The 13,900-nt window shown below is 36.2% G+C and overlaps 1 protein-coding gene across 3 annotated transcripts in view; it reads left to right on the top strand.

Moving 5' to 3' along the window:
• LOC115631149 (mucin-5AC) overlaps nucleotides 1-13,900 on the top strand; it is a 48,745-nt gene that overhangs the window by 30,506 nt on the left and 4,339 nt on the right. For all 3 annotated transcript variants that reach the window (XM_030527822.1, XM_030527821.1, XM_030527820.1), the window contains one exon: nucleotides 13,760-13,879. In XM_030527822.1, coding sequence (XP_030383682.1) covers nucleotides 13,760-13,879 — 120 coding nt within the window. The remainder of the gene's footprint in view (nucleotides 1-13,759; nucleotides 13,880-13,900) is intronic.

The following is a 13,900-nucleotide window of genomic DNA, read 5'->3' as shown; positions in this document are numbered from 1 at the left end:
AACAGACTAGCATGCATGCAAATAAAAAAAAACAACAACAACTTAATACCCAGTGCTGGTTTCGTTTTGTTTCGTTGAATCTCCTAGGCGTGAGAAAGGCAAACACATGTTTAAGTTATAATTTTGGGCTGCAGCTTTAAAGCGCAATCTTCGAGTGCAGCTTAGATAAGTGAGCCAAATGGCGTCTCATTTTTAATGCATACTTCATAAATCCTTGTCATAACTTTGTTAGCACAAGTTGCCACAAACGCGCAACGTGCAGTAGCAGGCAGCAGCCTCCACATGTTGCAGAAGTCGTTGTCCCCTTCCTGGGTGGTTGCATGCCTCTCCCCCACCACCACTCTGCAACTATTTATTGTGCATTTGTATGCAGCGCGTGGCATTCATTCCGCTTTGTCGCTTCCGATAGTTCTGCGGGCAATAAAAAAAAAAACCGCATATGGTGCCTTGATGATGACAGAAACAAGCGCTCAAGCAGGACTTAGGTTTGGCCACAAAGTGTGGGCTACTCATGCTCACGTGATAAGCAGACTGATAAGAGCAGGCAAGGCAAATGAGCTCTTAGCCCAACACTTGCAAAACAGCGCTTAAAAACATAAATAATAATGCCTTAAAAGAATCAGAAATTAAAACATGAAACAAGCTACTTAAGATATGCTGCAAGTCTGCAAAACTTTGGTAGGAAGGAAGTATTAGTAAGAACTTTGTTTTTAACATCTAAATTAAAAGTAAAGCTATAGATCGTGCAACTTATAGGATTGGCTTTAACTGTTTTTCGATTACCAACATTTATCCTGAACTGCACCGTTTACTATTGCAGATCTATTTAGAAGGTCTATTCTTTGCTGCCGAGTAGATTCTTCTGTAGAATTCGATGTGGAAGGCATATATGTAGTTCAAAAGCAAACCTGTAGTGCCTGCCTTACAGATTAACAATATTTACTCTATTTATCGTGGAAATAGCTTGCCTCTCCAAGATTTGTATTTGATATTCAAAGCAGATGTTCAAGCAGCTTCAATTTGTCCTTGAATTATTCACAAAACATGAATTGAAATTAAAGTAAAATATGCATTCTGAAAGCAAAACATGATAGTCACTACACTCTAAATTCAAATTCAACTTCAAATGACAGACCGCCCCAAAAATCATATTTTTTTTTTATAAAAATTATTCAAATAAAGTCATAGCCCCCTCACCATAAGTAGTATGATTAGAATTTAATGGCATAAAAAGTGCACGAGGGCGCAACTAATTTGGCTCACAACTGTGCAGCACAAAAAGTAAATAAAACAACAATAATTAAAACAACAACAAAAACGGCAACGCTTCAATTAGCATTAAAATAAAGTGCCAGTTTACAAGCCTAAAACGCGCCCAACTTTGCAGTAGAAGAAAAATTATTTTAAAAAAGCGTTCAGCCTAAAAAAAAATTTCAACAAACCGGAAATATTTTAATTTCCGCTTTGCCTTTTTTTTATACTGTTGCCAGCTTTTGGGCGACACCGACGACGACTCCTGCCGTAATTCTTATTTGTTTGAACTTTTGTGCCTGTTTTTTAATTGCGTTACGTCTTGTTTTTTTTTCATTTGCGCTCTCTTTAAATACAAGTAAATACTTTAAGCACTTTCCAAACAACAGCCAGCAGCCAGCAGTCAGCAGCCTGAGCACTGAACAAATGGAATTAAAAGTGAAGCAAAGCAGCGAAAAAAAATTTGCATAAAATGTTTTAATTCAGCAGACCGTAGACAATGCCAACACCAAGCAAGAGGCCACTTGACCGACCCTACTCCCCAGTAGTAACTCCCTGTCCCCATAACCTCTTGAGCCCGCCCCCAGCCCAACAGCTGTCGGGGAACGCACGGTTGGCATTTAAAATGTTAAAGACAGGCGGCCAGCCGCTTTAATTGAATTGTTTAATGGAGTCTTGCAACAACGGCGGCGTGAAAAAAGGGGCACAATAATCAGCAATGAAGAGGAATTTCTTCTCTATCGAATGCCGAATACGCTTGATAAAAATGCAATATTAAAACAGAACTCCTTTCTAATGCAAGAATATTTGTTATTTCCTTAAAATTACAATTTGTATACAAATTGTTGTACAATGTTATATTTATCCAATTTGAAATTTCACTTAAATGAAAATTTTAAATTTATATTTAAGCAATTTTCATTTATTTATTCACAGACAGGTTACTTTTCTTTGTGAATTAAACATGTAGCAAGAAATTCAGCTAATCTCAGATTTCGATTGCTTGAAATTTTCTCAAAACATATTTATAACAATTGCCTTTGAGTGAAATTGATAAAAAAAACATGCTATTGAAAAAATGTTTAAGTAAAGAATGGGAAAATTCAAACATAAACATATAAATTGTATTTTACAAATGTAAATGTAAAATTTTAAAAGCTCCATAAATAATATATTATTTATTTATTTAATATTTAAGAAAGTTTAGTTTCAGGACTTTTCTGTCTTTCTATGTTCGATTATTACTATTTAATATTATATTCTGCTAAGATTTTGCTTAGACATCTTCAGTCTTTCAGTTTTATTTTTTTATAAATTCATGTTTAGTTTAGTTTTACTCTTAATTGATTTTATTAGTTGATATGCTATAATTTATATTTAACAAGTGAAAAATGTAAAATTTTAAAAGCCCTATAAATAATATTTTCTATACTATTTAAGAAGCTTTAGTTTCAGGACTTTTCTGTCTTTCTACGTTCGATTATTACTATTTACAATTATATTCTGCTAAGATTTTGCTTAAACATCTTTAGCCTTTTTTTTTAATAAATTCATACGTTCGATTATTACTATTTACAATTATATTCTGCTAAGATTTTGCTTAAACATCTTTAGCCTTTTTTTTTTAATAAATTCATGTTTAGTTTAGTTTTACTCTCATAAGAAAGCCAGCATTGGCGGTTTATCAAGAGCGCATTAAAAAGAAAAAATATACAAAGGAAATGCGGCTTAAGCAGCTGGCTTCCCCTTTTTCTTCTTCTTTTTTTACCTTTCGCCTAGTCAGTTACTCGCGGAGCTTAATTTGACGCCACTTTGTTGTTGGTGTTGGCATTAAAGCCATAAAAATGGTAACAAGTTGTTGCTTGCGATTGGTCAGCAGAGCAGACACCGCAGCCCATTATCAGCTCGTGCTTATCACACGGAGGAGAGAAGGCGGACCACCTCACTGGCTAAATTATCAGTTCAGTTGTCGCTTATCGCCGCCATATGCATTCAATTTGCCATTTTATTAACTGGAGCTTGTCGATTCGCTGCCATTTTTATGCTACCCCAACTTTTGTTATGGCCTCGAGAGTTGTCGGGAAAGTTTTCCACTTGCACACTAAATAGCAAAAGTTAAATCTGCTCGCATTATTCACGCATTTACGTGGCTTAAATGTTCTTCGAAGTTTGTTGTACGTCCATATGGAAGAGTATAAGCTATAGCTTTTCAATACACAGGGGCGACCTGGCGGATTTGCGGCTGTTGTGGGAATGACTGGCGTTTGATTCGTGGTCGGAGGTGGTCGTGGTTGGCAAAATGTTTGCGTAATTTAAAGTTATTATTACGAAGCGTGTCCGTTGAGGGACAGACAGACTACTTAAACGGTATTGGAAAGTGTGTTTTGCAATTCAGAAGCTTAACATTAAAGACAGATGTCAAACTTCGAATAAAGTCTAGAATGGTTTTTATTTTTACTCAAATATACAAGTTTATAAACTACATATATTTGAGTACTAGACTAGAAAGTTTTTGCTTTAAGTAAATAGTAGCTTTTAGAAAGACTTTTATGCTCTTAACAGAACAGATTTTTAACTTTATTAACTAATCATTGACTGTGAATATACAGATTGATCTGTATGATTGGTCATGTTTTCCATTCATTGCTTGAAGAAGTTCACACAGCAGCTCTGGCCAATCCAATAATAATCCGATAAGCATTAAAGAGTCAAATTCTGGTTGCTCCTTATCCATTTTCCCCACAACGTTCGACATTATTTTTGAACATTAAACTGCTTCAAAATGCTACTACTAGAAACCATTTGAAACTCTTAAAACTCCTCACATAACTGTGTCTAAATTTCATTTGAGGAGCTGCAACAGACAGCATAGTAGTAGCAATAAGTGCTGACCAGAGAGCAACAGTTATGCCAGCTGGCCATGCAAAGCAAACAAACATCGAAACAAAAGCACAGTTATAGGCGCAAAAACATACACACTAGCACATATAGACATAGTCGTAGACACACATATTCATAGTCCTGGGCCATATCCATGCAGCTTAAAGCGGCTTTAAGCTCTGACTGAACAAACATTGGCAGCACATGTGCGTTCGAGTCAAATAAAAGGCCAACAGAATGCGAGCACGCTCTGTTAGCCAACAACTGGTCGTTATTGCTGTTGTTGTTGTTGTTGTGGCTGTTGTGGTTAGTGGAGTCGCGCACTTTTCACATGCACGTCGAAGTTCATATTTTTGGTAACTTCCTCGGGGACTAATTCTAGCGATTTCACACACAATTTTACGTCGAAGCAACACCTATATATAGTTGCCATCCTACCATTCGCCCACAAAATTTTGCCACTTTTGTTGCCAACGACTTGTAAGTGCCGCTTGTAAGTTTTCAGATTTTGTCCTCACGATCCTGGGCAGTTAACCTGTGTGAGAGCCTGTCCTGAGAGCAGAGGCACAGTTTTGTTTGTTTATTTGTGTGTGTGTGTGTGCTGTCTGCTGTCTTTTTGCTGCTGTCTATATGTGTGTAGCAACGTATACCTTCCAGTAGCTGTTGGTGGTCCTGTGCGTCGCCTGACTGAGCCTTTTTGGCTTTGGCCTTGCTATTATTATGCTTATTGGCGCATATGGAGCACGTATTATGATAGGTAGTTTAACCAGGTCTATGCCACAATTTCCAGCTTATAGATGTACGGTTGTGTGTTTGTGTGGTACGTGCCTGCCCCTTAAAGCCCGGGTATTGATTATTGCCGTAGACTCGTAAATATACGAATGCATCTAATGCCAATTTGATGAGCCTTTCAAAATTAGTTTTTCCCCGCCTGCTCACGACCTTGGCTTTAAAAATAGCCGCACATACTTTAAGCCACAGCACGTAGACCTGCTTGACTAGAGCATCAAAGAAATGTACGAGTACTCGTATGTAACCGCTTTTAACAAATTACTTAACGCAAATCTTATAAAATACCTGCGGCAAACAACTTGATTTATGTTGCAAGCAGCACCCAATTATGAAAAGAAAGAAACACAGAAGCAAACACAAACAACAAAAACAAAACAAATGTCACTTTCATTTGACAGCTGACACTTTATAATTTTATATTTGACTCGAACTGTGTTTGAGTGTGTGTTTTTGTGCTTTAAGACCGTCGTCTCGCTGACGACCGAACGCTTAATGCAAAAACTAAACAGACCCGCAAACCTACACACACATCTGAACACATAAGGGGGTTATATTTAAAGTTCGCCGATTTTACAAGAAAACGACATAAAACATGGAAAGTTAAAAAAAAATTAAATTATTTATAAAAAAGTTTATTCAAGCTATGAACAAATAAGTTCAATAAAATTTAACTCTTTAACAGAAATGTGTTTCTTACTTACTTATATACGAGTATAGAAAATATGTTAATTTCTTTAACAAATTTAATATAAAATTAGGATAATGTTGGGTTTTTATTAAAGGCAATAACTGCAATAAAATGATATTAAAATATTCCACCTTCTTAAATGCTTAATAAATTTACTTACGCTTCAAACGATTACATAGCCTTGAATAACATTTAGTTAAATATTTATGTTAATATGCTGTTAAGCTGTTCCTGTTAAGCTGCAGCTCTGTTAAATTAAAGGCTACAGAGGGCGCCACATTTCTTCCGTACTGAGAAGCAGAAATAAAGGATTAATTATACAATCAAGGCTTGATTAAAAAGAATGAAGAACAAAGCGGTTGATTTTATAAAAATTATAGCACAATTATTTAAAATGTTGATTTTTTCTATATCTCAAATCCTTTAAACTTTCCAAATAGACCTATTTTCACTTTTAAATAGAGGTTAAATTGTATGTTACAAATCAAACTAAAAGAGTAGAAGATGTACAATAATTTCATTAGAAATGGACGTTTACAAATATAGAAGGTTAAGAAGGTACTTATGTGTGGGCGTTAATAAAAATTTCAAGTAATTTCTCGTTTTCCCAATCAATAAACTGATTTATCAATTCGGTTGCAAATTCTGTTGTCTTGATGCTAGTGTTCCAATAGCAACTTCTTAAACCATTTAGCTTAGCTAGTTAGTTTGAAATGTTGAAAGTTTAGCAATTTCAATAAGACACTGGTAGTGAATGCAAAATTCGCTGTTTTTCTAATTCAGCAACTTTCGAGAAATGGCGATAAAAGTAGGTATCTTCAAAAATCATACTTTACGAAACGTATTGACTCCATTTAGTTCTATAGAGCTCTTCGACTTCAGTAATTTATAATTAAAAGCTGGTATTAAGTTCATTTAATTAGGTTCTATGGGTAAACTTTAGGGGCAACCCATGTACCCGTATACGAGTATTGCTTTTGTTATGCGCATACACTCATGCCTTGGTAACTTCTAAAATGAAAAGTGTGAAAACTTTTACTTTCGTCAGTTTTTGTGTAACTTGGTAGCTGGCCGCTGGCCTAGGCCGGTTGTGGTACGTGTCAAGCCTCTTCACCCCCTTGCCCCTTTTCCCCATCCACCGTTTAACTTCTCAACTGTGCGCGGGCATGTAAATTAGCTTTTAAAGACCAAATGAGAGTGCCAACAAGTGGTGCGCGTGTCTATGGATGTGGCTATGGGTGTGTGTGTGTGTGCGGGTAATTATATTGTGGTCACGTTTAAGCGTGGCATCTGTTTTATGGTGTGTTACACTTTAACACTGATCTACAAAAGCTCTTCAACAAACAGACACACGCACACTCCAGACACCAGACGGAGAGCCGAGCCATGTCGAGTAGAGCGGAGCAAGCAAACCGCAAATTGAATAAAGTCTACATACTATAAGCCGCTATACTGGACCCCCTGGGCCATTGTGGTTTTAATATAGCAGCGCGGGGGGAGGGGGAAGATACTGACCGTACTGTTGGCTAATTGCGATGGTGGGTTGTTGGCTTGTTGCCTTGTTGGCTTGTTGGCTTGCATTTGTCGCATTAGACAGTCAGTCTGTGGCTCTGGCCTGTCGATTCGTTGCTTATGCAATTTCAATTTGTCGCCCATTGATGAAGAAATTGGCATTGTTGCTGCTGCTGTTGTTGTTATTGTTGTGCCTAATACGTGTACATAACTCGACAACTCCTAATGACAATGAAATGCCTAAATAGCTATTTAAGGCTGTGATTAATTGTGAGTCTTTCTTTGATAAAGCAACACAAGCAAAAGTTTCCAAACTCGCATTTAACTTAGAAAACTATTTTAAAAGCAATTGATAAAAGTACAATCCATGTCTGTAAGTCTATTTTAAAATGTGTAACGCCAAGCCAATAAAAAAATATCACAACACCGACTACAAGATCTGTCATCAATATTTGATCACGAATAGTAGTTAACATTCTTCTAATATTCTTGATTATAGTGCTTAAAAGTTCATCATAAGTCTGCAAATTAGTTTGTGTGTTTGTTTTAAGTAGCGCTGCTATTTCAATTACTAGTGCCTTTAAGTATAGCTAACGACCTGTATAATTTAAATTCTTATCAGCTTGGGAGGGGAATAGAATACACGTTTTCTAGCGGCGCCCACTCATAATTCTGGGAGAGAACGTTGCCGCTGACATGCGATGGGCAATGGGACTTGAAAATTTGTCTGTCTGATATATGATATGATATGATGACAAAGTCGTCTCCAACCAGAGCCGAAAGCAGCTTGTCGCATTGTAAACTGTGCCATTATTAATTTAAATAGCATGGCTCAGACAACAAACAAACGCAGACACGCAAATGTATCGCACAGATACTCGTACTCGTAGTCGCACAAAAGCAAAAGCATAGCAAGCACACAACATTTCACACGTTTTGCCCGATAATTTGATAACTGAATGTCAGATTGAACTGAAAAGCTGGAAAGCTGAAAAGCGTACTTTGAGATACATTTTGCAGCTTGCGTGTGCAAACCAAACTGCATGACAAATATTTGTAATGATTTCTATACGTACTATATGTTTGTTGTATTTACTAAATATTTGATATATGAATAAGCGCTGCTGACAAAGGCCAATTATTATTATTAATCAAATATATGTACAAGTATATGCAGCGTTAATTTGTCTTTCTATCCACTATTATTTGACAAACTTTTCTGAGGAACTGCCTCCGGTCTGAGAAACTGACATTTAAGCGTATAATTTGTTGGTAGCTACAATGTTGATGATTTTTCATTTTTTAGATGCGCTGCGTTACGCTCATTTATCATTTTTCAGAGTGTAAAATTTGAAAAAAATAAACTCAAAAAAAAACCACACACACAACAAAAACAAAAGGCAAGTGCCAGGGCAGGAGGGCAGCAGCATTCAAAACGCTCGTTTGCTGCCATTTGTCTGTCGTTTTGATTGTTTTGCTTTCGTTTTGAATGCCAGTTAAGCGTCAATCTGTAATTGTTGCCAGCTGCTGGCTTTACGCGCTGCTGTCATTTTGTCAATTGTTCGGCGACTCAACAAAAGGTTGCGCCTGCTGATATATGATCGCATTGTATCCATAACTCATGCAATTAGGGGACGGTTCTAGTGGGGACGAACCGTCCGTTCACTTACCGATTTGCCAGATAATTTGTGTGAATTGAATGTGCTGAAATGGTGGCGCTAATGAAGAGCTTAGTCGGCTATCTGATCATCTAGAAGGGAAGTGAGCTAATGGTGGAAGTCTTCTTAATAGTTCTGATTACATCATTGTGCAATTTTGGGTGAGACTGAAACAAAAAGTGGTTTATCAAAGTAGTATTTGAATGCATAGACAGAGGAGCGCTCAAAACTAAAACTAACTTGAATGCCTAACTTAAATGAGGCTTTAATTTTCTAAATAGCCGAGCATCAACATTTATTTTCAAGCTAGCTTTCTTAGTGAAGTATTTTAATTTTTTGGCAGCTTATTTTCTCTAAAACTCGACTTCATTTTTCTATATTCACACATATTTATTTCTGACCAAGAACTGCCAATTTCAAAACATAGAAATATATAAAAAAAAATAATAAATATTCATTTAAATGAAATAAAAAAAGAAACAACAAAAAATTAAAGTTACAAAAATTCCTTAAAAAGAGTAAAGATTTTAAAACGCATTTATTAAAATATTATTTAGTTTTATAAATATATATTTTTATTTGAAAATATAAACATATAACATACTTAGACAATGCTTTGCAATAATCAGTAATACTAGAGTAATACTTGAATACTGGAGTAATACTTTAATACTCGAGTAATACTTTGCGTTTTTGGAAAACCTATTAGTTTGAAAAATTTGAATGCACAAATGAAACTTTTGCATGACAAAATACTTGGCTAAATTCCTTTGTTATCATGTTAAAATACTTTTTACAAAAGTTAAAATAAATAAATAATTTTCAATTTATTTTAGACATCGTCAAATGATAATAAGCACAAAAAGTGCCCTACGCTCGTCAGTTAATTTTCATAAATCAAATAAAATAAACATAAATTCAATTGCTACTTCAACTGCAACTTATTGTTTGAGTAGAGTTCTCAGTGCAATTGCAGTTTGCGCAAATAATTAATTTAATTTTACTGGCGAGTAAACAATGTCAACTAACCACTTCATGAATAAACGCATTCTCGGTTCAACTAACCGCAAATACTCGTCGTACTCCAAGAGTTATTGTGGCAGAAGCAGCAGGAAACTCGTTGCATCATCGGGTGTGGAGTGTACTTTCCACAGCTTTCCTTAACGGAACCTTCGTTTATTGCTGCTCGTGCGGTCTGCGGGTGTAGTGTGTCTGCCTTCAGTTTACAATAAACGCACAAGTGGCATGTGGCATGTGGCAAGAGCTAGGCAGCCCAGACAGCCACTTGCTGGCAATCTAATAATGGCCGGGCGACATCGTCGAAAGCCAAACTTGAGTTGTTTATGAAGTGTGGGCGTAGGCTTAGGCTTAGGCAGGCAATACCAAGCGACAATAAACGGCAGAAATTCACACGCTGCCCACAGTATTTGGCTGAAGACGAGACTGAGGTCGAGGCTGAGGCTGAGACTGGGGCTGAAGGTTGTCAAAGCGTTGGCAAAGGGCCAATGAGGCAAGGACGCAGGTAACCACAGCTGCAACCACAGGCAGCTGCTGACTTTCCACATGGCACAGTAACTAAACTTGATAGTTTACGGATTTCTGAAGCAGGCAGAATACTTTTGCTTTTGAGATCCTTAACTGTGAGTGGAATATAAAGAATCCACAAAGAAAATGGGAAGCTGTCGTGTCAGAAATGCGAATAATTTTATTCATTTCCAACTTCTGTCTCAAGACAACTATCAAAGCATATGCAATTATTTTAGTTATGATTTCAGATTGCATATAAGAAATTTATTTGGGATTAAGTGTTAAATAGTAATACTGATAGCTCTTACAACTAATTTTGACTAAAATGGAAAGTTGTCGTGTGAGAAATGGGAATCATTTTATTCATTTCTAAATGCTGTCTCAAGACAATTATCAAAAGATGCATATCTTTTAATTTAAACTATAATTAGAGATTGAATATAAGAAAAGTATTTAATTTTGACTAATCATTTCTGAAGCAAATTAAAAACCGATTTTCTAAAATTCAAATTATGATTATTTATTATTTATTTATTTATTTATTTATTTAAAAGTGATTATGCTTTGTAAACCAATCAAATGAATCTAAAAATGAATGTACTGCATTAAAATAAATTTATATATAGATTAACTAAATTGTATATTCTCTCGAGTTTTCTGAGTATAGAAATAATACCTATTCGTTTTTAAATGAGAAAATTCTGTCGATAACCGATAACCATACCAAAAGATATTGATATTAACTCAATTAAGAAGCTGAAATCAAGATATTAATATGTACTTATACTATAGCTATTCAATTTGTTGTCAGCTTTCGGCAATATTTCTGCAGTTTTTAATTATTTCTAATTTAGCCACATATTTGATTTTCTTGACCTTTCTGGCCCACTGTGCTTTGGCAGCCTCCTCGTCTGGTTTACAGCTTGCTGGATATGTCTTGCATGATTTGTTATTGTCTTTTTCGACGACGGGCTGTAGTGTAACATTTATTGCAATGTTTTGGTAGCAACTGCCATATTTATCAATGGGATTGTTGCTCGGCCCGTCCTTAGACCCAACACCTAATGATTATTAATAGGGTGTGCCTTGTTTTGTGTTCAACCATTTCATTTCTTTGTGGTAGACACTTTTGTGTTTTTATTGTGTGCCAATTGCTTTTAACATTTATCAGAATGAGGACAGAATGAGAGACAATCGAGTAACGGTCGTCGGAGCCTTTATTTATTTATAATCGATGCAATGTAAGTCATGAAATTTCTGAACATTTAACGATGCGCAGCTTCAAACGATTTATGCATTTTGCATTTGCATTAAATTCGCGGATATGTGCGATAAAAAAAGGCAAACAGCAACAATCAAAAGCTAATTTACATATCATTTCGTTGGAAACAAATGGCAACAATTTATGACCAGACTGTTATTATTGTTTTGTATTTTGTTTTCCTTCTTTTTTGTTGTCTTTCTTCTCAAACTGTCAGCTTATTAACGAAGAGACAAAAGCACATGCTTACAGACAGTCATCCAGTCAGCATTATAAAGAAGCGCAGCGACACAGAAAATCTTGAATAAGATCTTACGGGGCGGATACGTAATATGCGGTCTCACGATTGCGACTTAAATTACTTTGCGCGCGCGTTCCAACAAATGTAATGTGTTAGCAATGTGATGCGTTACATTTGTTGCTGTTGCTTTTCTTGTTGTTGTCGTTGTTGTTGGTGTTGTCAGACATAATGTGCATAATAATTTTGTGCCAGGCATGGACGTTGTTGTTGCCCATCTGTGGACTCAAGTAAGACAGGCGACGACGCGTCGTCTGGCAAATAGGAAGTGCCAGTTTTAAGCGAAGCATGCTAATTCTGAACTACAATACTACTTATATGTTGAATGCTGAAATTCTAACGTTTTCAATTTCAATTGTGGCATAAGAAGGCAACAGAGCTAAAATTAGACAGGGAATTAAATCAAAGCCCAGCAGCACTAAAGCAAAAGGGGAAGCAAACCAGACAAGTGCATTACTTATGCTAGTCTTTATAAAGTTTATAAACATATGTTAGCTGCAGCAAGGCGTGACACAAACAAATACACAAATATGGCCAAAACTAACATTATGAATAGCAAATTGTTTTATTCTTTTATTGTCTACAACTTAATAAGTCAGTATCATGAGGCTTGACGTAATAGTGCGACTTGTTTTAGCACTTTGAGCAGTTCAGGTTAGATGATTATTCAAGCAGCATGATTTTAATTCAAGCACAGAAGATTTATAGAAATAGAAATGGAAAACAGAGCTTAACTGTTAGCCCAGTCAAAGGAATGACTGCTAAATACTCTTCAAAGCGTAATTAAGGTCATATGAGTCAGTGGACAGGTTAATTTAAATAGAGAAAACTTATATAGAAAAGGTCTATGTTTAACTGACTTCTTAATATTTTGTACTGTGCGATTCAATTTTCTATACAAAATAACATAAATTCTTTATATAAAATGCTGCTGATCACTTTTTAGACATTTATAAACATTTTCTATAAATTAAATCTGTTTAGTAATTAAACTTCAATTGACAGAAGCGATTCTCTCATTATAATAATTTACGACAAAAGGCAGCACCCAAAATAATAATAATTATAAAATCATGAACAAGGCTATAATAAAGCTGCATATTATACCACACTATTTTTTTAATCTGCTGTCATCCGAATGAATGCTAACGACTTAACACAATTCTCTGCATTTCTAAATATTTTCATTAGAATGCTAAAAATATTTTCCTGCGTGTGCATTTCCCGCCACGCTAAGGTTAAATTCAAAGAATGTTGTTAGTGAATAGGAAAACCCCATGGCAAACAATAGCGGAAATAGTGGAAATGAGCAGAAGCAGCAGGACAATTTACTCCTACAACGCACACCCACACACACACACTGCTAGGCGAATGAACGCAGCGCACACAGTGCGTATGATTAATGCAGCAATTTTTCAAGCTAAATGACGACAAGGTTCTGAAGAGTGTTGCGGCAAAAGACAAAAAATTGTTAAAGTAATGAACAGAAACCCACGCTGTATTAAAGCTGCGTAAGAACTGAAAGTGAGGGCATGACATTGCAGGGCAATTGACAATGCTGCGAGGAGAAGAAAAAAACCAAACTAAAACTAAACTCATTTAACTTTTGCCGTATTTCGATGGCATTTTACCTTTCAGTTTAAGCACAGAAAGAGGCAAACAAGCCAACTAACCAACTAACCAACCAACCAAGCAACAAACCAACAAACAAGCAAACAACAAACAACTGTTATCAAAATGTCATTCATTCAAATAGGAATAGAATAGTAGAGTGGGAGTGGGAGTGGGAGTGGGAGGGCGACTGTATTGTGTAGGAAGGGTCGCACTTTTTGCCGCCATTGTTGCTCCCCATTTCATTTAGTGAATATATTTATTTTTTGTGCTCTTTACAGTTCCCACGGACAGCAGCATTCTCGCCTCGCTGCCGACAGTCACGGCCATGCCAAAGGATGCAACAGTCCTGTTGTCCAGCAGCACGGAATCGCTGCCGGAGCAGCAGCAACCGCCCCAAGGTAATCTCACGTTCTCACCCA

Source organism: Scaptodrosophila lebanonensis, unplaced genomic scaffold (genome assembly GCF_003285725.1).
Source record: "Scaptodrosophila lebanonensis strain 11010-0011.00,11010-0021.00 unplaced genomic scaffold, SlebRS2 tig00001412-arrow-pilon, whole genome shotgun sequence".
NCBI lineage: Eukaryota > Metazoa > Arthropoda > Insecta > Diptera > Drosophilidae > Scaptodrosophila > Scaptodrosophila lebanonensis.
The sequence above is the reverse complement of the archived record's forward strand: the minus strand, read 5'-3'. Positions and strand labels throughout refer to the sequence as shown.